The sequence below is a fragment of the Schistocerca gregaria genome, chromosome 5 (assembly GCF_023897955.1).
Source record: "Schistocerca gregaria isolate iqSchGreg1 chromosome 5, iqSchGreg1.2, whole genome shotgun sequence".
NCBI classification, from domain to species: domain Eukaryota; kingdom Metazoa; phylum Arthropoda; class Insecta; order Orthoptera; family Acrididae; genus Schistocerca; species Schistocerca gregaria.
Genome location: NC_064924.1, coordinates 243,078,739 through 243,105,480, shown reverse-complemented (window position 1 = coordinate 243,105,480; position 26,742 = coordinate 243,078,739). Strand labels below are relative to the sequence as shown.

General features: G+C 44.2%; 1 protein-coding gene across 1 annotated transcript in view; it reads right to left on the bottom strand.

Moving 5' to 3' along the window:
- The window catches only part of LOC126273193 (uncharacterized), a 493,173-nt gene that overhangs the window by 155,381 nt on the left and 311,050 nt on the right, over positions 1 to 26,742 (bottom strand). Inside the window, exon 2 of the mRNA XM_049976718.1 lies at positions 3,685 to 3,814. Coding sequence (XP_049832675.1) covers positions 3,685 to 3,814 — 130 coding nt within the window. The remainder of the gene's footprint in view (positions 1 to 3,684; positions 3,815 to 26,742) is intronic.

Here is a 26,742-nt window from a genome sequence, read left to right as displayed (position 1 = left end):
CAGTCGGTTAAGGAAGCACGGGAGGAGGCTTTACTAAGGGAAAGGAAGAGAAGAGTAAGAATTGAATGGATGACCACGGAGTGGTGGTTAAGGAAAAGACGAAACTACATCACATGCTGTTAAGCTTTGGGAATGAAACGGATTGGGATAGCGACAAGGTATACAAAAGGAAGGCTAAGAAATTAACAGCAAAGTGTAATGGCTGGAGTATGTCACAGACCCTGTTTAAAATATATATGCAGACATATTGGAACGGTGGAATCAGTAACGCGGAGGTATTCCTTTTCACCATGGTACAATCTGCTCATTATTACTCACCGATGATCATGTGCTGATAGACAAAGTACACAGCATGTCAGATTTGTGATAAAGAAGTTAATGGAATCATTTGAATGAGGCGGGCTTAAAATGAACATGAACAATGCAGAATATCTAGTAGTGGGAGGAGATGGCAGCGATAGTGTACTGCCGCAAGGAATTATTAAAGCTGTAAAATAGTTTAAATACTTGTATCGATTGCCGGCCGGGGTGGCCGTGCGGTTCTAGGCGCTTCAGTCTGGAACCGCGTGACCGCTACGGTCGCAGGTTCGAATCCTACCTCGGGCATGGATGTGTGTGATGTCCTTAGGTTAGTTTGGTTTAAGTAGTTCTAAGTCTAGGGGACTGATGACCTCAGATGTTAAGTCCCATAGTCCTCAGAGCCATTTGAACCATTTTGTATTGATTATCCATCTATATATATTTTAAACACGGTCTGTGACATACTCCATACCTATCTAACTCATTTCCATGTTTGGAATGTCTCACTCAACTCCCTCACTGATTTAACGTACGATTCTCTGAATTAGGGATATCTGTTATGCTTCTGCACCGATATACTCCATTGCTTCCCATAGTGAGTTGGTGGATACAAAGGAATACGCTTTCTCTAAATCTACAAATATTAAGTGAACTTAGAATAAGACTTCCCACTTATTTGCCAAAGGTTAAAAATATGATCCATACAAGGCCGTCCCACTGTAAAACCTGCCTGTTCCTCTTGCATCTTTCTCTCAGTCTCATTCTTCTGCCTGTTTATCAGTAAAGCATTAAAAAGTCTGCTGATAGATGCCATAACACTAATTGCCTAATAATTATTTGGGTGCTTCCTGTCTCCCTTTTTATAGATAGCAGATATGTATAACAAACACTTCTCTCTTGGTATTTCCTCTCCCTCTACCAGTACTGCTTCTGTTTTGGCTTTTAACGGGTGGCCTCTTCTTCATTCTATCAGAAGTTCTTCAAAGCGATTTTTCCACTGTCCAATTGATATAGGTTGTATTGTGGGTGCAGCATTTCTAGCCATTTTCATCTGCCTTACCATACTCCATGCCTCTGCCAATCTCCTGTATCCAAGCGAATGCTCTGTTTCCCACATACTCTTTACCTTTCCCTTACACTTTCTTGTTAATTTCTTAGTCCTTCTTTTGTATACTTTGTACCTATCACACTCCTCTTCATTCTCAAAGCTTTACAACATGTGATGTAGTTTCTTCTTTTCCTCAACCATTCCTCGGAAGCTGTGAAGCAGATGTGGATTGCAGGATCGAGTAGGCAAGAGGAGCACTTTAAATGCTAAATGGAGTTCTGTAGAGTCGGGAAATATGAAAAGAAATAAAGAAGAGGATCCTGAAAACAATAGTGGAAAGTATACTAATGTGCGGTGCACAAGGATGGACCATGGGGGAGCTGCAGAGAAGCAGAGTGTAGGCTGTAGAGATGGATGGAATAAGTAGACAGCCAGGATATCCAGAACTGAGCGGAGAAGAAATGAAGAAATTAGGGAGATTATGAATATTGATCACCAGTCGTGCAGAGGATTTAGAACAGAGCTCTTCAGTGGTATGGCCATGTGCGACGGATGGAGCAAGGATGATGGCCAAAAGGAATCCTGGAATGGTCGCCGCCAGGGAAGACGAAAGGTGGACAGCCGAGGTTAACATGGAGAGCGGAAGTTATTACAATGACGAGGAAGAGATCTGAAAGAGGAAGGCTACGCTGATCGCGAAAGCTGGCGAACAGGAATATAGGGCAGCTGCTGAAGAGTGGAGAAGCCCTTAAAAATAAGGGTAAGGGTGCTACACTACTGGCCATTAAAATTGCAACGAAGATGACGTGCTATAGACGCGAAATTTAACCGACAGGAAGAAGATGCTGTGATATGCAAATGATTAGCTTTTCAGAGCATTCACACAAAGTTGGCGCAGGTGGCGACACCTACAACGTGCTGACATGAGGAAAGTTTCCAACCGGTTTCTCACACACAAACAGCAGTTGACCGGCGTTGCCTGGTGAAACGTTGTTGTGATGCCTCGTCTAAAGAGGAGAAATGCGTACCATCACGTTTCCGACTATGATAAAGGTTGGATTGTAGCCTATCGCGATTGCGGTTCATCGTATCACGACATTGCTCCTCGCATTGGTCGAGATCCAATGACTGTTAGCAGAATATGGAATCGGTGGGTTCAGGAGGATAATACGGAACGCCGTGTTGGATCCCAACTGCCTCATATCACTAGCAGTCGAGATGACAGGCATCTTATCCGCATGGCTGTAACGGATCGTACAGCCACGTCTCGATCCCTGAGTCAACAGATGAGGACGTTCTGCAAAAACAGTTGGACGACGTTTGCAGCAACATGGATTATCAGCTTGGAATGGCTCTGAGCACTATGGGACTCAACTGCTATGGTCATCAGTCCCCTAGAACTTAGAATTACTTAAACCTAACTAACCTAAGGATTCGAACCTGCGACCGTAGCAGTCGCACTGTTCCGGAGAACCGCGAGACCACCGCGGCCGGCTATCAGCTTGGAGACCATGGCTGCGGTTACCCTTGACGCTTCATCACAGACAGGAGCTTCCTGCCATGGTGTATTCAACGACGAACCTGGGTGCACGAATGAGAAAACGTCATTTTTTCGGATGAATCCAGGTTCTGTTTACAGCATCATGATGATCGCATCCGTGTTTGGCGACATCGCGGTGAACGCACATTGGAAGCGTGTATTCGTCATCGCCATACTGGCGTATCACCCGGCGTGATGGCATGGGGTGCCACTGGTTACACGTCTCGGTCACCTCTTGTTCGCATTGACGGCACTTTGAACAATGGACGTTATATTACTGATGTGTTACGTCCCGTGGCTCTACTCTTCATTCGATCCATGCCAAACCCTACATTTCAGCAGGATAATGCATGACCGCATGTTGCAGGTCCTGTACGGGCCTTTCTGGATACAGAAAATGTTCGATTCCTGCCCTGGCCAGCACATCCCCCAGGTCTCTCACCAGTTGAAAACATCTGGTCAATGGTGGCCGAGTAACTGGCTCGTCGCAATATGCCAGTGATGAACTGTGGTGTCGTGTTGAAGCAGCATGGACAGCTGTACCTGTACACGCCATCCAAGCTCTGACTCAATGCCCAGGCATATCAAGGCCGTTGTTACTGCCAGAGGTGGTTGTTCTGGGTACTGATTTCTCAGGATCTATGCACTCAAATTGCATGAAAACGTAATCACATGCCTGTTCTAGCATAATATATTTGTCCAATGAATACCCGTTAATCACATGAATTGCTTCTTGGAGTAGCAATTTTAATGGCCAGTAGTGTATAAAGAGGTGTACTGTTATTAGGAAAGGTACCTGTGACGAGGTTGGCGTGGTGGAACTGGCAGACTGCGTCCGCCTCGAACCACGTGATGCGGTCTCGGAAGTAGCGGTAGAAGACTGGGTAGCCCTCCTGCGGCAGGAACCACGCGTTGGAGATGTTCACCTGCGCAGCCAAACACACGAATACATCAGCAGCTGATCAAAGAAAACATCGTTCTCTCAGTCAGATGTCACAAGTAGGCAGTATGCACTCTACTTCCTTACGGTAAGTAAGAGGAAAAAGGTTGACTTGGATGAATCATTGCCGATAAAGGACTTACATTTACACAAAACTTCTCAAAAAGTTTTTCACATCCTAATGATTTATACAGTTTCCTCTATCCGAAACCTTTTAATTCTCTTTTAACGAATGGATATCGCTACATACAGTAAAAGCGTAATGGAGATAAAACTTAACCTGCAGCACAGTGCAGCGCGCTGTTTCTCGAATCGTGAGCAAGGTAGTGCAGCTGTCAACTCTGCCAATATCCCTCGAAGCATAGTTTAAAACTAAGACAGTGCACACATCGCTTTATGGACAGAAGAGTAGCGAGCACGGGAACTTGCCCGCCGCATTGCCGTACACCTCAGCGACATTCAAACATTCAGTCACTACCATCAGGCATAAAACTTGAAAAGTTTGCCTCGTAGTGGCCGCTAAGGTGATGACCGCTACCAACAAATTTTGGCTCATAGTTACCCTAAGGAAAATGCGGCACGACTGCGCGTTGTCTTTTTGGACGCAACTGGGAGTGTTGCTTCATCTCAGTGTCTAACCGTCAACACACAATCAATTTGGATTCTAGCAGTCCATTACGAACAACAGCACAAAGCCCATAACACTGTGGGAAGAGAACGTGAGTAACGGAAAACCTGGAATAGAGCCTCAATCAATGACTTCTCTAGCCGGCCGCTGTGACTGAGCGGCTCTAGGCGCTTCAGTCCGGAACTGCGCTGCTGCTACGGTCGCAGGTTCCTATCCTGCCTAGGGCATGGATGTATGTGATGTCCTTAGGTTAGTTAGTTTTAAGTAGTTCTAAGTCTAGGGACTGGTGACCTCAGATGTTAAGTCCCATAGAGCTTAGAGCCATTTGAACCATTTGAATGGTTTCTCTTCACCGACGAGAGCAAAATTTGAAACTGATATCATCTAAGGATCGTAAATGCCTCTTCTTCTTCTTCTTCTTCTTCTTCTATTTCAAGGAGTAGCTGTTGCCCTGTTCCGAAACCAAGGCACTTTAACAAAACAGTTGTGTCCACCTCTTCATTGACCGTCCCATAGTCCGTCTTCGACTTTGGTTGCAATATAATGCTTGCCACGGCATTCGCTCAGCTGACATCCTTTGCCATGGACATACAACTTTTTTTGGTTGCGCCTAATTTCTTCTGTCACTGTTGTTTTAACGTCTAGTTGTTATCTTATATCTTCATTCTACAAACCGCCTCTTAGCGTTTGTCCAAGAAGTGACCTCAGAAACTTTTTCTCATCTGCTTCAAGTCTTCGTTCGTCTCATTTTCTTAGTATCCAGTTTTCACTACCATATATAAGAACAGGCTTAACAGCCACGCTGTGGATTCTTAGTATTACCTCTTTTCTCATAGTTCTATCAAAATGCTTCCTTATACAAACATTTACAGCATTATATTTCTGTAGATTGATAAGTTTGTAAACTACTATTCAATTTGAACATGTTTTCTTGTAAAGCTTTCTCCGTCTACTAGGAGAACTTGGTCGTTGGAAAATAAAATAGTGTAAGTGAATTTGTTCCAGTCCACCTTTGTTGCCTAGTGGTCAGGGAGCCAGAGTATTATGCGGATGACCCGATTCGATTCTCGGTACTGATAGGGTGGTCTCCTTGGTGGGAAGACTGGACCGTGGTGAAATAGCCATGTGACGCCGTCTGAGGAGCTGTCTCATCGAGAGGCAGCGGCTCCAAGGTCCAAACGGCGACAACGGCCGGATGTGTGGTGTACTGACCCCATGCCCACTATCCGCAGCAAATGATGAACAGCTGAGGACGACGCGGTGGCCGGGCGACAATCCCGTGCTGTTCACGTCTTGATCACAGAATTTACTCCTTTTCCTTAAATTTGTTCCTTCCGAGAACCATTTTCTTAGGGTTTTTACAATTCCATCCTACTATATCCTTAGTGATGTACATACTGACATGACCAACGTCATGGGATAGCGATATACACATATACAGAGGGACCGAGCGAGGTGGAGCAGTGGTTAGCACACTGGACTCGCATGCGGGAGGACGACGGTTCAATCCCGCGTCTTGCCGTCCTGATTTAGGTTTCCTGTGATTTCCCTAAATCGCTCCTGGTAAATGCCGGGATGGTTCCTTTGAAAGGGCCCGCCCGACTTCCTTCCCTGTCCTTCCCTAATCCAATCAGACCGATGACCTCACAGTCTGGTCTCTTCCCCCAAGACAACCCAGCCCTATACGGATGGAGATAGTATCGCGTAAAAAAGGTATAAAAGGGCAGTTCATTGGCGGAGCTGTCATTTGTACTCAGATCATTCATGTGAAAAGATTTCCGATGTGATTATGGCTGCACTACGGGAATTAACAGACTTTGGTCGCGTTGGGACTAGACGCATGGACCATTTCATTTCTAAAATCTTAGGGGAATTCAATATTCCGAGATACACAGTGACAAGACTATGTCGAGAATACCAAATTTCATGCATTACCTCTCGCCACTAACAACGCAGTGGCCGACGGCCTTCAATTAAGAACTGAGAGCAGTGGCGATTCCGTAGAATTGTCAGTGCTAACAGACAGGCAACACTGATTGAGGTAACCACAGAAGTCAATGTGGGACGCACGAGAGTGTGTCCGTTAGGACTGTGCGGCGAGATCTGGCGTTAATGGGCTGTAGTAGCAGGGTAGCAGACGACCGACGCGAGTGTCTTTGCTAACAGCACGACATCGGCAGCAGCTCCTCCTCTGGACACGTGACCATATCGGTTGGACCGTAGACGACTGGAAAAGCGTAACCTGGTCAGGTGGGACCCGTTTTCAGTTGGTCAGAGTTGATGATAGGATTAGAGTGTGGCGCAGGCCCTACGAAGCCATGGTACCAAGTTGTCGACAAGTTACTGTGCAAGTTAGTGGTGCCTCAACAAGGCTGTGGGCTGTGTTTACATGGAATGGACTGTATCCTCTGGTCAAACTGAACCCATCATTGACCATTTGCAGCCATTCATGGACTTCATGTTCCAAAACAGCAACACAATTTTCATAGATGACAATGTGCCATGTCACCGGTCCACAATTGTTTTCGATTGCTTTGAAGAACATTCTGGACAAACACACACACCCATGCCCGAGAGAGGACTCGAACCTCTGTCGGGACCAGCCGCACAGTCCATGACTGCAGCGCCTAGACCGCTCGGCTAATCCCGCATGGCGAGCTGGGCTGACTAACAACGGGCTCACCCGAAATTACAGTGTGGAAAAGACCATGAAAATTGAACACCATGAAAGTACAGGCAGCGTCCTAGCGATGCGTGTAATCCCAACAACTCAGGAGGAAGATACCCCAGACCAGGATGCAGAAAGATGCAGGAAAGAGAACGCCTTTCTGCCTGTAGTCTTCCTGCAAATTTTTCCGTGCTGAGACCTGATTGGTCAGTCTGCTGTTCCTTCATAGTGACGCGTATAGATATATCTTCACTAGGCAGCCAAAAATTGTATCATTCTTTAGCAGAAGAGAGCCCGAGCATATCTTTACACCTCACCAGGGACATAAACTCGCGCAAAAAAGTAAACGATTTCGCAGACGTTGTTTAATGCATGGTTTCCAACGGAACGGAATCGGCTGTGTTTTAGGGCAATTTCAGATTACAACATGTATGAACGATGCTGTAGATAACGTCAGAGCCTCCATCAGGCTGTTCGCAGATAATACTGTTGTCTACAGAAAGATTGCAACGCTAGGAGGCAGTGGCGAAATGTAGGAATACCTGCCGAGAATCGATGACTGATGCACGGAATGGCAGTTGAACCTGAACTAACTAAACGTAGAGCGCTCACGTAAGGAGAAGAGATCCATTACTTTTCAATTACATTATTGTGGATAAATCACTGGAAACAATAACAAATGTAAAATACCTAATAACAACCATTAGGAGTGACTAAAGTGAAATTACCACATAATACTGATTGTAGGACAAGCAGGTGCCAAGCTAAGATTTACTGGTTTCAACCAGGAAATATAATTCATCTGTGAGAGAAGTGTCTTAGAAAGTGCTTATTCGGCCGGTTTTTGTGTAATAGCTCTTCAGTCTGGAATCCTTGCTATATTGGATTACTAGGGGAGATAGAAAAAAAGTATCCAATGAAGAGCAGTTCGTTTAATCACGGAATCTTTTAGTAAGTGCCAGAGTATAAAAGATGTTCAACGGTGCCCTGTAGTAGACACTGCAAGAGAGGCGTTGCACGTCATACAGAGGTTTACCGTTGAAATTCCGAGTCCATACGCACCACGGAGAGTCGTGCAACATATCACTTCCTCTCGCATATGTTTCATGAAATCACTACGATGAGAAAATCAGAGAAATTAGAGCTCGTACGGAGGTTTATAGACAGTCGTTGTTTTCATTCACCATTTCAGAAAGGAATAGGGATGCTAGTGGGTGATAATGGTAATAGAACGATCGTACACCAGACATCGTAACGTGGCTTGCGGTATACCGATCGAGATGTAGATGTAAACACGATGGTCACATGTGAACATTACTGCTGCAAATTGACATTTATTTCAGAACTAACTGAGTACCTGGTACTGCCGGTTTCGTTCTTGTTCCAGCTCTGTCAGTCCACCTCCTCCTTCCCTCCCTCCGCACCCCCTCTCTTCTCCTCCGCCCTCTCTCTGTCCACATCCTCCACCCCCACTCTCAGTCCATCTGCTACTCCTCCCTCTCTCTGTCCATCTGATCCTCCCCCCTCTAAGTCCATCTCCTCCTGTCCCGCCAATCTCCGCTCCATCTCCTCTACCTCTCTCTGTCCGTCTCATTCTCCTTTCTCTCTCAGTCCATGTCCTTATCTCCCTCTCTCTTTCTGTCTCGTCTTCCCTTTGTTCATCAATTTCTTCCTCCCCATGTCTCTGTCCATCCCCTCCCCACCTCCTGTCTCAGTCCATCTCCTTCTCCACACTGTCTCATTCTCAAACATTGTGTGAATAAAGTGCAGGTGTTCTTGCATCTTGGGCTACAATTCTTTTTCACCTGAATCACCACAACTTTTATAGGAAGGTGGTTCTATCCCCACAGCAATTTTTCTCAGACTGTAAGTGATATGTGTACCGAGTTAAGTTGAAATGGGGCCAGTGGTTTAGGAAGCGGTATGAAACATACATTTTTATGATACGTGTTTATGTTGAGCACCTTTCCTGGTACCGACTGAACTGCTAATGGGAGAGCAGCAAAGACAAAAACCTAATCCTGACAAGGAAATAGAATAAATCTAAGAAATGAATAACTTCTTTTTCTCCCTCTGTTAATTCGCAAAGCTGGTCGCCTACAAAATATTCGCCCCAACGATTCTGTAGTGTTTTTCTCCTGTATGGGATATTTACGAAGTTGGATTACCGAAGGAGGAAATTCAAAGAAAAACAGCTTAATTCGCCACAGATTTGTTTACTCAATTTAGAGAGAATTGGGATTACACAGACATCTACCATGTACTATTCACTATTGCGATAGGAAGGGGAGGGGGAGGGGGGTGGAATATTATTAATACTGTACGCCGGATGGTCATCAGTTGCTTAGTCAAAAGATAGATCGTCTGGAGTTATTGACGTCAGACATAAATTTGAGTGAATTATGGTAGTATGTAGGAGTAGCAAAATCGGTGGAAAACAGGAAGGAATAGCCCCAAACCGTGATAGTCTCCTTGACAGGAAGGAATTTATTAGAGAGAACAGTGGTATCTGCCAGCCGGAGTAGCCGAGCGGTTCTAGGCGCATCAGTCTGGAACCGCGCGACCGCTACGGTCGGCGGTTCGAATCCTGCCTCAGGCATGGATGTGTGTGATGTCCTTAGGTTAGTTAGGTTTAAATAGTTCTAAGTTCTAGGGGACTGATGACCTCAGAAGTATCCAAAATGACGTTAACTTTTTGACTGAGGAGAAACATTTGCACCAGCAACATTTTTGGAAGAGCTCAAAATGCACTGTTTAGTGTTATCAGAAGTTTAACCGAATTCTTACAGACGAAGCCTTACAGACAATTACTCAAATCCTGGTGGAATGCCCCCTCGTTCTGGTTCTGGTTGTGGACTCCAAGTTTGGTCTTCCGAATTCTTTGCCTCTAATACTGGCGGACGACATACGGGCAGTTGATCGGGTTCTTCGTTTTTTTAAGAGGAAATGGTTTTTATTCCCGGATATGACGTTGTTAACTACTTTTGGGGCTAGGACAGGGCGGAAGACCCACGATAATACCTCCTCTGGCCGCTGCGTCTGTCATCGCTCTTTTTGTTGTAATTGCTTTTAGATGCTCTAAGCCTTTCCTCCTGTCTTACGCAATTTTTCATTTTAGGCATAGCACTCCGATGAGGGTAAACCTGAAGAATTCCTTATCCCTCATGCTAGCTGATTACGAGAGGACAGTCGCACAGGTTTCTATCCTATTACCGAGATAGTGGGCGGACTGTTACGTGATACCACGTACTTATACATTTATGACTATTACAGTGCCATCTATCATAAAGCGAAAAAAGTGGTCCAACTAAAACATTCATATTTCTTTACGTACTACACGAATATGTAAAAAAAATGGGGGTTCCTATTTTTAAAAAAACGCAGTTGATATCCGTTTGACCTATGGCAGCGCCATCTAGCAAGCCAACCATAGCGCCATCTGATTCCCCCTTCAAGCTAGACAAGTTTCATTCTTTGTAGTTTTTTCGTTTGACGCTTATTTCGTGAGATATTTGGCCCGGTCACGATCAATTGACCACCCTTTATTAGTTATGGAAACTTGGTGTGCTCAGACGCATCGGAGCGCAGTAAGTCACTTGTGTATGACAGCGTGTGCTATGCATGAGCAATTTATAGATTGCACTGCATCCACAGGTGGTAATTGACAGTGAATGAGAAGGTTACTGCGCGATCAAATAAGTTCCATATCACAAGATGGATGTACGTGATAGTTAGCAGGACTGGCTCATGAGAACTGAATGTTTTATTAGCAGAAATGAAGTTCTGTGATATGTGTTGTCAAGAGAAAGGTTGCGTGATAGAGCGTTGTCCCGTCTAATTATTACAGTTTGTGTTGAACTCGTGCAGAAGAGAACCTTTACAGTTGAATGGCTACTCTTCGTGAATTTTGCAGCCCAACAAAAGATGTCAGCTGTATAATGAAGTATATGCAAGCTGTATTAAAACAACACTGACAACACTTAGGATGCTATTTAGCAGTAAATTGATTTGGTGAGATAGTGATGTCCAAAATTGATGGTAAAGTCTTACAAAAAAGAAAAACAACAGTCACTGTTGGTAATACAATTTATTATTAATAAATAGGTTTGCCACGCAGAATATTTAGTCCATCCATTAGCCATCGTGTAAAGAGGACACATGAAAAGCGCATAATAGCTGCCTTGTGAATGCACTGGATCTTCCCTTGATCTATAGCTCTCCATACAGAAACAGGAATAGTAAATGTTATAACTATTAAGCAGAGCAGTGGCTTACAGAATATACAATATGTGCAGCTGTAAATATTCCGAAGTCCGTCACGTTATGACGCAGTCATTAGAAAGCCAGGATGTCTGTCGTAGTTCTCTTCCATTCAGTAGTACTGCCCGCCACTGTAAACAACGATTGTCTATGAACGCTTTGTTATTTCTCCGAGTAGCAAAGATTTCTAGGCTTCCTTAGTAATTATAAAAATAGAACTGTCGAGAGGTCACGGTATAGGCAGTTCGTTTACTGCAACTGCACATTTGTCTGTTGTATTCCTTGGAAAGAGTTCTCTAGGACTGTAGCATCTTCCACTCAGTAAAGGCTATCGCTCTTTTGGGATTTCCACTCGCAAACGTAGCCCGGTTTACAAGAACTGAAGGGCTCTGGGAACCGCAGGCCCCTTTGGAGCCCTGCAGTAGCTGCGGGAGTTGCGGGCATTTATTACCTCTTCCTGCTGTGTGTGTGTGTCTGTGTGTGTGTGTGTGTGTGTGTGTGTGTGTGTGTGCAGAAGGGAGGAGACGAGAAAGCAGTAGGGTAGAGGAAGGAAGTGAGAACAACTGTAGAACAAGGAGGAGGAAGACAGGCAACTAGCGACTGTGTTTAGTGCCGTGAAAATTCCGCTAGGAGCAGACGAAGGAGTCCTCCTGGCCTACCTGGTACCCCAACCGATTATTTTTCCCATGCAATTGGCACACAAGTTTCTTTCCTTATGTTTGCGAGTTGTTTTCAGCTAATGCTTCTAATCTCTCAACCTTCATAATTTACATTCTTCCCATGCACCTTCTATAAGCTTCGTAGAGTCCATTGATTCCTTGATATATATTGGCCGTCTTCTATGCGGTCGACACGGTCTTTTTTCTCTCTAGCATCTACTTCAACACCTTTCGCTTCCATCTGTTATCACATTCGTTCCAGATGCACATACTGTCGTAACCTGTTTCTCTCCGTACCTTATATTATGTTCCTTCCACTTCCATCACTTTTATGATTTCTTTATTTACGATTCTTAAGATCCCGACATTTCTAAATAAATCGCGAAAAGAATTAGACACTTTTTTGAAACTCTGTCATTTTCCCACATTGAAAGTAGAAATCTGAAATTTTACTGAAAGGGGTCCTTAACCTTCTCCCACAATGGTGCAAAAGCATGGCGTCCTGTGACGTCACCCTCGGGGTCGCCGATGCTTTCTACAGTTAGACGTCGGATTGCGAAAAAAGGCTAGAGCTCAGAAGTCTATATGAGGTATTAGAGGGCTAAAGAGGTCAAATAGGCAGCAAATTTCACCAAAATTCTTCCCAAAACCACTCTGGATGTGTCACCTGGTAGGAAGATCGTCACACTCCTTGTTATACACACACCTTCTCCAACGTCTCTCCGGTGGAGGTCAGAACCGCAACACAGAGCATTCACAAAAACTCGATTTTCTTATTGGTGGCAAAGTAAGACATTTCAGACACCAGAAGACCTCAGGAGGTGGTACAAAAGCCGTCTATGAAACTATCACTTCCCTTGAAACATTGCCGGCCGCTGTAGCCGAGCGGTTCTAGGCGCTTCAGTCCGGAACCGCGCTGCTGTTACAGTCGTAGGTTCGAATCCCACCTCGGGCATGGATGTGTGTGATGTTTTCATATTAGTTAGGTTTAAGTAGTTCTAAGCCTAGGAGACTGATGACCTCAGATGTTAAGTCCCATAGTGCTTAGAGCCAGAGCCTTGAAGCATTCATTTACACACTTGACAACCTCTGAAACAGCCGACACCCCCTGATAATTCACCCCTTCTCTAAGGACAACGTGAGGTTGGAATCACCGTGAACGTGGTAGGACTCATTTGGAGAGTTGCGCGACCCTGTGTTTGCTCTGGTGTACAGTGTAAAGCTACTAGGAACCATTTTTTAAACCACTGTACGAAATTCAAACGTGATCCTAAGCAGCAACGGGTGTTTAGAAGCGCAGGTAGCTGCCTTCTATGACGAGGGTATTGGAAAATTGATACAACACTGCCACAGATTTCTAAGTGGGAGAGAAGTAGCTGGAATGTATAGCAAACTCTTGCAAATTATACATTTTTATTTTCGCTGAGGTTTCCATTTCGCGACCGATAGGACCTTACATGCCGAATACCCCTAGCAAAAATGGTTCAAATGGCTCTGGGCACTATGGGACTTAACTTCTGAGGTCACCAGTCCCATAGAACTTAGAACTACTTACATCTAACTAGCCTAAGGACATCACACACATCCATGATTGAGGCAGGATTCGAACCTGCGACCGTAGCGGCCATACTCCTAGTAGTTTATGTCAGTTGAAGCTCACCCAAATTGTTCAGTGGCTGCACGGTTTCAGCTGACTACCAATGGCCCATAAATACTTCACAGTCGATGACAGCGTGAAGCATGTAACATTTCCAAGGGGCTCTCAGTAACGTTTTATCTCCAAAAGACCATTTACAGAGAAAATGGTTGATTTTTTTTGTCTGTTCCTTACATTCTAAATGTCTGACTCAAGTATTCATACTGTTTTGGTTTGTATATAATCTTTTTAGTTTTGTTTGTAATGTTATTATTCCAAAAGATTGAGTTTAATTTTTATAAAAATGTTTCCCTTGTCCAATCTGATTTTTAAATTCTTCTGCACTGTTTCCATTCCAGCGTATTGCTAAACCTAGGTGTTTAATAGAAGAAAAATATTTATTATTAAAATTCACAGAATATTAGTCATGCTGTTCGCCTCCACCCATTATCACATATCTTTTTTGTGTTTATTTTTAAATCTCACTTTCATATTCTTCGAAAAGCTTTCTCAGCATATGGAGTCGTCGCTATCCTCGACAGTTATCACCTGTTCGTCACGTTGAATTAATCACGTAGTGTCAGAAATGCAGGGTTTCCCAGGAGGAATGATCAAGCCAGTGATATGAAAGGAACGATAGTTGGAAGCAAAAAAGTCTAGCAAACATGGGCTCCAAAAAGCACACCTTAAGAGCTATGAATACCTCTTAATTTTCGGTACTGTGAAACAAATCTCTTATAATGCAAGCTCTTTGCTTACAACATTCTAGGAGGAGGTACTTTGGATTAAAACAAGAAAAAAATTCTAGTAAACATGCGCTCTGAAATGCGTATGTTAAGAGCTATGAGTACTTGCTCAGTAGAAGAGACGGGTTTCCTACTAGCAAAAGTGAACAAGCGCTCATGGCTGTTAGAGTATACTCCTCAGAGCCCATGTTTACTGGACTTTTTTTCTTGTTTTGGTCCATTCTACCACCTCGCAAAATATTCAATAACAGAGATTTGTTTCACAGTATCCAAGATGAAGAAACGATGATAACTCTCAAGGTATGCATTTTAGAGTTCTTGTTCACTAAATGTTTTCACTTCGAATGGTCTTTCCTGTCATATAAAGGAATATTGACCATTCCTCCTGGGACATCTTGTATAGTCAACAGCGTTAGATGAAACACTATCTTTCTTTTAGGTGCTATAAATAATCGAAGATAGAGCCCAGGCTCGTATTGCGAGTGTACTGATACAAGGAACTCTTTGTCAGTGTTTACAAATTAGTTCTTTCGTATTAGGATTTTCTTTACAAATTTTCTTTGAGTAACTGTTTCCAATACATATATCCCTACCATAGAACGATAACCGGCACCGATTGTTCGTCGCACGTAAGAGAGGCCCGCAGACCTACCGGTCACAGTAAAAATAACTGTTTCTACTCGACATCGAGCAGTCATATGCAATCTAGCATTACGCATTCCACCCAGGTGAGTCTCGCTAAATTTTCCATCAAAGAAAGCAATCCCTTCTCAGCCCAGAAAACCTTTGTTTACTTCGGTGGCGGCGAGTTCCTGTAAGACAACTGACTCAGCGACGGATCCCAAGAGCAAAAGCATTTTTTCGAAAATTTTTGCGATTCACATAATTTGTGCCCTGTTGCACAAACGACACAGTGTTAAACACTGCACCACCTAGTTCGGTATCTCTGTGAAAAGTGCGGTAACAACGTTGCAAATATTCTCGACATATGGTACACCATTTACACAGAATGGAAATGTATTTTACTAAAAGTAGTTATGAAATAATAGGAGAAAGTTCCAGGTAAAAGTGTTTCTATAACGTAAAATTCCATTAACAGGTATCGAGTGATAATTGGTATGCTTCTATAATCTTCAGACAGAATAGCTGATAATAGTCTCTGTTGAGCATGAGATTACTGTAATAGTCTGCCTTACAAAAAAGTGAAGCCTCCAGGAGAGGAGGAGGAAAAGAAATATATTATCTCAGTTTGAGAGGGCTTGTGATATTATTCGAGTAATTGCAAATTATGAATGCTGTCATTCGGTTGGGAAAGGTATCATACAGCTGTTTAATCCACTCTTGACGCAAACTGGGTTACAACTGTCGTAACAGGTTCTTAATATCCCGTATACCAGCACAGCACTGGGATGAAGGTGATGTCCCACGCATGTTATATCGGTTAGGGCTTGGGGATCTTGCTGGTTCGGAAGTATCTCAGAATCACACAGACAAACGTGTCATGCGTAGTCGAGCGTTTTCCTATTGGAAAAGGACGCCACGGTCCTGTCCTTGAGAGGTAACAAATGAGAGCGCATGATGTCCGTCAAGTATCGTTGAGCCATCAAAGTTTTCTCAATCACTTCCAACTGCGACCTGATGTCATACCCGATGGCACCCTACACATAATGCCTCTCCATAACATTAGAGGAATAGGACTTCTCTCCAAATCGCCTCCACACTCACCTACGGTGGTCGTCTCGGGTAATGCAGAACCACAATTCATTGCTGATGTCATTAATCAACAGTCCATGCTTCCTGGTCACATCGTCCCTCAAAATGCAGGCGTCCGTTACGGCATAACTACGAAGTCCGGCAGCTGCTAGTCTTTGGACAATGATGTGAAATGACACAGAATGTTCCAAGGAGTCCATTACTTGTTGTCGGCTGGTAGGGACAGTGGTGAAAGTGTCATGATTTGCTTGGTGCATAATACAGCTGTCTTCTTTTATGGGGCCTCGCGGGATTAGCGGTCTACGGCGCTGCAGTCGTGGACTGTGCGGCTGGCCCCGGCGGAGGTTCGAGTCCTCCCTCGGGCAAGGGTGTGTGTGTTTGTCCTTAGGATAATTTAGGTTAAGTAGTGTGTAAGCTTAGGGACTGATGACCTTGGCAGTTAAGTCCCATAAGATTTCACACACATTTGGACATTTTATCTGTTATGGGTATTCAGATGTGGTCAGTTGGAACCTTGACGACGTTCCCATGCAGTTCAACATCGATCCACTATTACCTCTGAATGCCCCACAAATCTCGATACTGCAGGATTCGACAAGCCAGCCAAATCAAGACTCACACTGAGGATAGTTTGCAACGCCGCAGGTGTTGTTAACACTACCTCAGACGAGTACATGGCATCTCCGTGTCGTCCCACGCGGATCATTCACTAACTGACGCTGTTCACGCCCATTGTATAACTTACTAGGTATGGCAACAACGCTAAACACGAGCAACAGAGTGGCTAGTGGTCACTCTCCCTGTCAGGGAGAACTGCAACTTTAATCACCTATATACCCGCCCGATAACATGCACAGTACGAAGTTATATTGACATCCGACGATGCCCTCTGTGTGCTTCACTTTTTATTGTTGGGCAGTGTCATTTATTTGAAGTTCAGCGCAAGATAATAGACGTATGTCATATGTACACTACAAACATTGTAGTCTCATGGCAACATTACAATCAGTATAGAAAGAAAAATGTTTGTGTTTGTTGCGTGGCAACATCTGGAGGACGTTTTCGAGTTACTGGATACATGAGTGTCGCTATTTCCGCTGCGCACGGCGGTGTTGAAATGGCGATCGTTAGGCCGAATGAGGCGGAGCCATTGAATAATTGCACCCCTCGCCGCGGGCCTCTTTTTATTGCGTTCATAGCCGCTGCGTGCTCTTTTTCATTTGTTGTCATAAACAACGTTCGTTACGATTTTAATTGGTTTCTTTTCATCGTGGGAAACGTCTGCCATCGGTACATTCCTGTCGCAGTAGAAAAAAAGTATTGCCCGCACACACACACACACACACACACACACACACACACACATACACACACACACACAAGCACGCGCGCGCGCGCATCACTTACTTCGCCGACAGATTAAAACCGAACGCTGAGAGGTTGTCGATCCAATGGTGTGCCATACGCCATTGCCACCAACTCTCCCGTGCGAGACGTGTTGTTTCATTATCTTTCACTTACATATTTTTGCAAGAAAACTACGCTCATAGCACGGAACGAACAGTATTAGCGTAAACTTGCAATGACGGATGGATATGTAGTTGCAACACTGGTGAAAGTAGATTGTACACTAAAGTCACCAGGGACGTAATTCATCCTACACACTTTATAATTCATCCTACACACTTGATAATGGGAGCAATAGAAGCAAGAACACTGCTGAACTTTGAATAACCTATTTTATTATCTACTCGTGGCACCAAGCGAGGTGGTGCACTGGACTCGCGTTCGTGAGGACGACGGTTCAAACCGGCGTCCGGACATTCTGATTCTGGTTTTCCGTTATTTCCCTAAATCGCTTCAGCCAAATACCGGGATGGTTCCTTTGAAAGAGCAAGGCCAATTTCCTTCTCCATCCTTCCATAATCCGAGCTTGTGTTGCATCTCTAATGACCTCGTTGTTGACGGGTCGTTAAACACTCATCTCCTCCTCCTACATCTACATCTACATCTAACCATGTCTGTGCTTAAATCTGTGTGTTTGAATTCCTATGGGACCAAACTCCTGAGGTCATCGGTCCCTAGACTTACACACTACTTAAACTAACTTAAGCTAAGAACAACACACATACCCATGCCCGGGGGAAGATTAGAACCTCCGGCGGGAGGGGCAACGCAATCAGTGACATGGCGCCTCTAACCGAGCGACTCCACGCGGCTTGTCCTTACATATGAGTAATTTTTTTTAGGTTGTGTAATGGTGAGTAGGTTAGCTACAGTACGTGCAATAACAAAATGGTTCTTATGGTTCATATGGTTCTGAGCACTATGGGACTTAACATCTGAGGTCATTAGTGCCCTAGAACTTAGAGCTACTTAAACCTAACTAACTTAAGGACATCACACACATCCATGCCCGAGGAAGGATTCGAACCTGCGACTGTATTTTCATTCCTTGTCAACACTAACGACATCTGACGTTTTTGACTCCCAGTGAGACACAGAACTATTTGTGAGATCACTGTAAGTTCAAGGATGTTATTCCCAGCAGCTGGTGGAGAAAAATTCGGTAGCTGACGTCTCTTTATGTGTAGTCAGCAACGATATGTGTGGTGTTCCATTACCAGTCAGCACTGAACTCTTCGTCATATTAATTCTAGTTCAAACATGCTCACATGTAGCTTCTGGTGTAACAAACCCATATTTAACGTTCGTTTTCTCTAGAACGTAATAGCGATAGTTGCCGGGTTGGAGTCCTGGTAAGGAAAAAATTAATGTTTCATCTCGTCATTTCAGTTAAAACATCTTGCTACTGCAGAGAAAATCTGCTACGACACAGTTAATTGTGCTTCGATAACAATCCGATTAGGTTCAGGGTTCGAATCACTTCCAACACAAAGCTATACCTCACGTCATTTCAAGTAAGTTACTTGTGAAGAAGCAATATTTAAAAACTCTCGTAGTTCGTTAACAGGCACAATATATGCTGGATAGGAATTCGCGTTCGGTAAAAATGTTTACGTTATGTCACTTAAAGTTGATGTTTCCTAACTGATACTGTCTAAAATCGAGGTATATCACTCTCTGTATGCCTAGTCTGGAATGACTGTTAGTTTCCGTCAGTCACGGATTCTTCGCTTGGTCTGCATGGCCAGGGTTTGAATCCATATGCAGAAAGAGACGGTTCGTCGTGTCATTTGAAGTTCATACATATTCTCAACTAGCAGCTCGTGAAAAACTTATATTTTTAATGTCATTTTGTGTTGAATAATAAGTACGGCATGTTACTTTGAAGAGGAAACCATGAATCCGACGAACTTACTACGTGCATTACCTGTCTGACGTAATAATGAGAGTGGTAACATTTCAGGTATGTCATTTATTGTAATAAATGTGAGCTTACAAGCCCTAAGGACAGTCTTATCTGTGATAAGGTGTTCCCTGATATTTATAGTATCGTGGTATTGCTTTACATCTTGAGTTATTGCGATAAAGAGCAGTGTTTCCTAGTGGTGATTTGTTGGAACCATTTTCAACAGTCAAACGACTGTATGCAGAATCCAATGCTTAACTGCAAGATGATAATTAGAACTTCAAATTCGAAAATGACAGTTGATACACACACTGACAGCGTCGCACCGCGTTCACCTGGGCGGCGCCTGATTTCAGGCTGCGGGAGGCGTCTGGCCGGTGGCCGGTAGCCGCTGCAGTGCGAGGAAACGCTCGAGCGTAAGCAGTTTTAGCTGTTTTGATCGCGACGTAGCCACGAGCTGTCCTGCGGAATTGTTTCTGAAATACTTGATATTGCTTGTGAGTAGAATGTTAAACGAATTATCTTCCATGTTCAATCAGACTCATAACTTTAGACCGACATGTGGTTAAAAAAAAAAGAAAAAAGAAAAATACACTGGAAGCGAACATGCGACTACATGTTTAGAATGCACGACGATTACCACTTTTTTTGTGCGTTATTGATCGTTGTGTCGAGTCGCTGCGGACGTCGCAAGACATCCTGTTCAAGTTCAGTAGTTCATCCTTCAACTCAGTTTTTTTATTACAGAGTCCAACCGCCTCTCTGACCGAACACGCTGGCTACTAGACAACTAGACCCAAGGCTCACGCAGTCCGAGAGCAGCTCGGAAGTAGACAACACTTCCTCCTAACACTTCCGCATCTTACAGTGTTACCGGATTGTGCGGATAGCTAGACTTTGAGTTGTCGGGGGCGGTCAGTTTTATTGGCCACCTTAAGTGAACGACTCGGACTTAGTCTCTGTGGCGGCCGGCCGGCGACCAGGTTTTATGTCTAAGACTGTACATGGGAGTCAACAGAATATTTTCGCATTCGGAGAATAAAGTCGGTGAAATTTGACGAGGACATTCTGCCGCAACGAAAAAGGCCTTTATTTTAATGACTGCCAACCTAATTCACGCGTCATGTCCGTTGCAGTCTCTCTCCTATTTCGCGATAATACAAAATGACCTGCCCCTTATTTAACCTTTTTTGATATCCTCCGTCAGTCCCAACTGACGCGGATCCCACACCGCACAACAATACTGCAGAAGAGGCGGACAAGTCTCTTTAGTCGATCTGTTGTATTTTCTAAGTGTTTTCGGTGTGGCCGAGCGGTTCTAGGCGCGTCAGTCCGGAACCGCGCTGCTGCTACGGTCGCAGGTTCGAGTCCTGTGTTGGGCATGGATGTGTGTGATGTGCTTAGGTTAGTTAGGTTTTCGTAGTTCTAAGTTCTAGGGGACTGATGATGTAAAACGTTGAGTCCCATTGTGCTCAGAGCCATTTTTGTTCTAATTGTTTTACCAATAACTCGTTGTCTTTTGTGTGCTTTACCAACAACATAATCTACGGGATCGCTTCAATTGAAGTTATTCGCAATTGTAGCCCCTAAGTATTTAGTTGAATTTACAGCCTTTATATTTGTGTGATTTATCGTGTAATCGTAATTTTGCAAAAACAGACATAATGTCTGATGGGATAGCAGCAATCAGTGATTGTACAATGTTACTTATAATCCGTCTTGATAGCAATATTTTTTTTATTTATATGACCAGTTTCAGTTCATCCAGAACCATCTTCAGATCTGATACTTCAGTTACAGGAGTAACCCGTCCAAATCCAGCAACTTTCACATGCTGCATCACACCATACTGTAACTGAAATATCAGATCTGAAGATGGTTCTGGATGAACCGAAACCGGGCATTTGAATAAAGAAAGTTTGCAATCAAGACGGATTATAAGTAACATTGTAATCGAAATTTAGCGAATTTCTTTTAGTACGCATGTGGGTTTCACACTTTTCATTATTTAGAGTTAATTGCCACATTTTTGACAATACAAATACCTTGTCTATATTATTTTGCAGTTGTTTTTGGTCATCTGATGACTTAACAAGACGGGAAACATTAGAATCAGACCTCCAAAATGGTTGAAATGGCTCTGAGCACTATGGGACTTAACATCTGAGGTCTTCAATCTCCTAGAACTTAGAACTACTTAAACCTAACTAACCTAAGAACATCAGACACATCCATGCTCGAGGCAGGATTCGAACCTGCGACCGTAGCAGTCGCGAGGTTCCGAACTGAAGCGCCTAGAACCGCTCGGTCACCGGGGCCGCCTAATCAGTCCTCCAAATTAAATGGTAGGGAAGAAGTAGGGAAATGAAACGCGCTAATTTTTAGGTATATAGCGTGGCTGGGATTTGGAAAGGTCGTGCTGATGCCTTTCGCCAGTAGGCGCCGAACAGACTGTGCAGGGCGCGTGTGCATGACGCCACCGTACGGTAATTAGCGTAAACGGCGATCTGTTGAGCCGAGATTCATCATACAAATTGGAGAGGAGCAGTTTCCGCTATTGAGGAAGCGACCAGCCGTGACATAAATCTGAGCTCTGTCCCGTGTAAGCCACGTGAGCCGGCCATGCATCACAGACAACGCTGGGCGTGTAGCCCGGGCGCGCGGCCTCCGCGGTGCCAGCCCTCGCCGGGCTCTGCGACCTTTAATTAAGGCGCACACTGTGTGTGGGCGGGGGCGGGGGTGTGTGTGTGTGTGGGTGTGCCCGTTAGCGGCCTGGCGGCGGCCCTTCATCCGCGCGCCCTGCTGGCGTACCGCAGGGATCATTATGTGCGCCACGCAAACAGCGCCCTAAATTATTTCGGACCGGGGAGAGGGAGCCGGGCAGGCATTCGCGGCGGAGCCCTCGACCTTATTCGCTGAGCGTCATTAAGGAGCGACCGTCGAGGCTTCTCCACTCCACTGTGAACTCTCCAGCGCTCTCTTCCCGCTCGTCCTGACACAAAGCGAAAAAAAATATGCGACGGGAAAAAAAAGACAGAGACCAGTGAAGTCGCAAAGCGGGCTGCGTCGCTAGTGGGGCTGAGCTTTGCAGAGGATGACAAAAAGCCCATGCGGGCGTGCGCTTCCTTTCTGTCTGCCATTCGAGCGTGTCACATTCCCGTTCGGCTCTCTGCCCGCAGGATTAATTCGTCAGTCAGCTGCAGAAAGCAACGTTCTGAAAACCTGTGGCTGGAGCGTTAAAATTACTGCTTTCCAGCGCATAAGTCTCTTTTCAAACGAGGAGTGTGGTACAATTTGTGCGCCCCACATTGCGTTCCCAGAGCACAGTTGTAGAATGTCTTTCTTGCTCGTTTCGTCTACTATTCTTCCTCCTTCTGAGTGTCTTCAGTGGCAGCACCACAATCAAAAGGCTCTTACGGCATTGCATATACTACTAACGTGTATGCGCTTCACCAAAAAACTGCATCCTTCGCTTTGAAGACGACAGCCTTTTTAAAGCCACCTTACATCCTTACGAAAGCTATCAGTGTCGTGCAACTATTTTCATCTCGATGACTTGCTTTGTAGGATATTACCGGCAACAGCTGCAGCGGGAGCTAAAAACTTTGGCATGTGACGTCAGCTCTAAATGAGATATTCCATATTCGTGCTCAATGCACTTAACTTTGTCAAAGGCATATCCCTCCCATGTACAGTGATTCACAAAATTATTTGGACAAAAATGATGTACAATGTGACCGAAAGGTCTCTCCCTGATTACATAAACTGATAACTTAGGGTATACAAATATGAAACTGGCGTCTAATTGTTTACAAACTATCAAAGTTTTTTTCACACATCAGCATCCTTGAGCATCCTTGGTGGCACGTAGCACATCTAGGTGATATTCAATTTCCGTCCACACATTAGCCAACATCACTGGAGGGATCCAGTCAACGTCTGTGGTTATCCGTTGTCGCAGGGTTTCAAGATCTGGTACACGTGTTCGGTAGACCTCGTCCTTGACATAACCACATAAAAAGAAGTCTAATGGAGTTATGTCAGGAGAGTGTGGAGACCAAACCGTTGGCCCATCGCCCAGGAAAGGTCATATCAAGATAGGTACGGACGTCCAAACCGCAATGAGGCGGTGCACCGCCTTGCTGAAACAAGACATCGGGGTGATACTGAAGCAGCTGAGGAACAGCATACAGTTGCAACATGTTCAGATACACTGCAGATGTGATGGTAGCCTCAGCGAAGAAGAATGGCCCGATAATTCGATCGTGGAATAGCGCGGACCAAACATTCACTTTGGACTGCCACTGGCGCACTCCATGACCTCGCCAGGGGATTGTGAAACTCAAATGCGCACATTATGGCGATTCACTACTCCACTGACAAAAAAAAGGTCGCTTCGTCGGGAAAGGCAATTCGTCTGAGATAACCATCATCGTCCTCAATACGTGATAGCATTTCGATCGCAAAGTCATATCGACGTGTACTGTCACTGGGCAACAATGGAAGTGGAAGTTTACTGATGTGTGAAAAAACTTTGATACTTTGTAAACAATTAGGCACCAGTTTCGTATTTGTATCTTACTTCTAGCCTGAGTTATCAATTTATGTAATCAGGGAAAGACTTTTAGGGCACCCTGTATTATTTCATTCGTTTCTGTGATTTCAGCAAAAATGAAGCACTGGTAAGGAAAGTACAAACTAAATGTCAGTCGTAAAGAACACTGCAAATATAAACAGAAGAGTTAACATACACAAAATCAGAAAGAAAACCGATATTGCACAAAATTTTCGGATACTGTTCTTTCTACTTGCAATCCAATAGTTCAATACCGGGCAGGCATGCCTTTCCCCTTAAATAGTTGTCTGAGGCGTGTTGGAGTGCTCACTATTGACTGCCGGGTGTACTCGGGAGGTATTTTCTGCCACTCTTCTTGCAGACAGTTTTTCGGCTGTTCTCTAAATGTGATTGCTGTTTCCTTATTTATTTATCACCTTCATGCTACAGTTTATCAGTCACATTCAAGTCTGGCGACTGAGGAGGTGGATAAAACACCTTTCGACAGTTAAACAATAATCACATTCTTACATTCCAGTTTGTATGTTTAGGGTCGTTTTCTTGATGAAACTTAAAATGTTCCCCAATCTTCATCTTTTCGGTGCTCTTTTGCAAATTGTCTGAGGTACTGAAAGTTGTCCTTTCTACCCTCAATAAAAACCAATTGCTGCTGTTGCGGTCTTCAGTTCTGAGAGTAGTTTCATGCAGCTCTCCATGATACTCTATCCTGAACAAGCTTCTTCATCTCCCAGTACCTACTGCAACTTACATCCTTCTGAATCTGTTTAGTATATTCATCTCCTCTACGATTATTACCCTCCACGCTGCTCTCCAATACTAAATTAGTCATCCCAAGATGTCTCAGAACATGGCCTATCAACCGATCCCTTCTTCTAGTCAAATTGTGCCACAAGCTCCTTTTCTCCCCAGTTCTACTCAATACCTCCTCATTACTTATGTGATCTACCCATCTAATCTTGAGCATTCTTCTGTAGCACCACATTTCGAAAGCTTCTATTCTCTTCTTGTCCAAACTATTTATCGTCCACGTTTCACTTCCATACATGGCTACACTACATACAAATACTTTCGGAAAATACTTCCTGACTTTTAAATCTAAACTCGATGTTAACAAATTTCTCTTCTTCAGAAACGCTTTCCTTGCCATTGACAGTCTACATTTTATATCCTCTCTACTTGGACCATCATAAGTTATTTTGCTCCCCAAATAGCAAAACTCCTTTACTACTTTAAGTGTCTCATTTCCTAATCTAATTCCGGCAGCATCACCCGATTTAATTCGACTACATTCCATTATCCTAGTTTTGCTTTTGTTAATGTTCATCTTATATCCTTCTTTCAAGACATTGTCCATTCCGTTCCACTGCTCTTCCAAGTCCTTTGCTGTCTCTGACAGAATTACAATGTCATTGGTGAACCTCAGAGTTTTTATTTCTTCTGCATGGATTTTAATACCTACTCCGAATTTTTCTTTTGTTTCATTTACTGCTTGCTCAATATACAGATTGAATAACGTCGGGGATAGGCTACAAACCTGTCTCACTCCCTTCCCAACCACTGCTTCCCTTTCGTGCCCCTCGACTATTACAACTGCCATCTGGTTTCTGTAAAAATTGTAAATAGCCTTTCGCTCCCTGTATTTTACCCCTGCCACCTTCAGAATTTGAAACAGAGTATTCCACTCAACATTGTCAAATGCTTTCTCTAAGTCTACAAAGGCTAGAAACGTAGGTTTACCTTTCCTTAATCTATTTTCGAAGATAAGTCGTAGGATCAGTATTGCCTCACGCGTTCCAACATTTCTACGGAATCCAAACTGATCTTCCCCGAGGTCGACATCTACCAGTTTTTCCATTCGTCTGTAAAGAATTCGTGTTAAAACTTTGCAGCCGTGGCTTATTAAATTGATAGTTCGGTAATTTTCACATCTGTCAAGACCTGCTTTCTTTGGGATTGGAATTATTGGTTCAAATGGCTCTGAGCACTATGGGACTTAACATCTTAGGTCATCAGTCCCCTAAAACTTAGAACTACGTAAACCTAATTAACCTAAGCATATCACACACATCCATGCCTGAGGCAGGTTTTGAACCTGCAACCGTAGCAGTCACGCGGTTCCGAGCCGAAGCTCCCAGAACCGTACGGCCACCGCGGCCGGTGAATCGAATTATTATCTTCTTCTTGAAGTCTGAGGGTATTTCGCCTGTCTCATACATCTTGCTCAGTAGATGGTAGAATTTTGTTAGGCCTGGCTCTCCCAAGGCCGTCAGTAGGTCTAATGGAATGTTGTCTACTCCTGGGTCTTTGTTTCGACCAATTCAAAAAATGGCTCTGAGCACTATGAGACTTAACATCTGAGGTCATCAGTCCCCTCGAACTTAGAACTACGTAAACCTAACTAACCTAAGGACATCACACACACCCATGCCCGAGGGAGGACTCGAATCTTCGCCGAGACCAGCCGCACAGCCCATGACTGCAGCGCCTAAGACCGCTCGGCTGATCCCGCGCCCCCATTTTACTCTCCTCAGAAAATAAAACTCCATTTAAAAGGAGTTTTAAGCTGAGATTTAAAACGGGGCCTCGGGAACGTGATGTCGTCCATCACGTTGCTGAGGTCACCGGAGCAATGTGGAAGAAAAGTAATGACAATGGGCAAACTCTGTATTGGTTTTCACGGGGTCAGTGTCAGGGGGGGTTATCTCGTGGTACCTC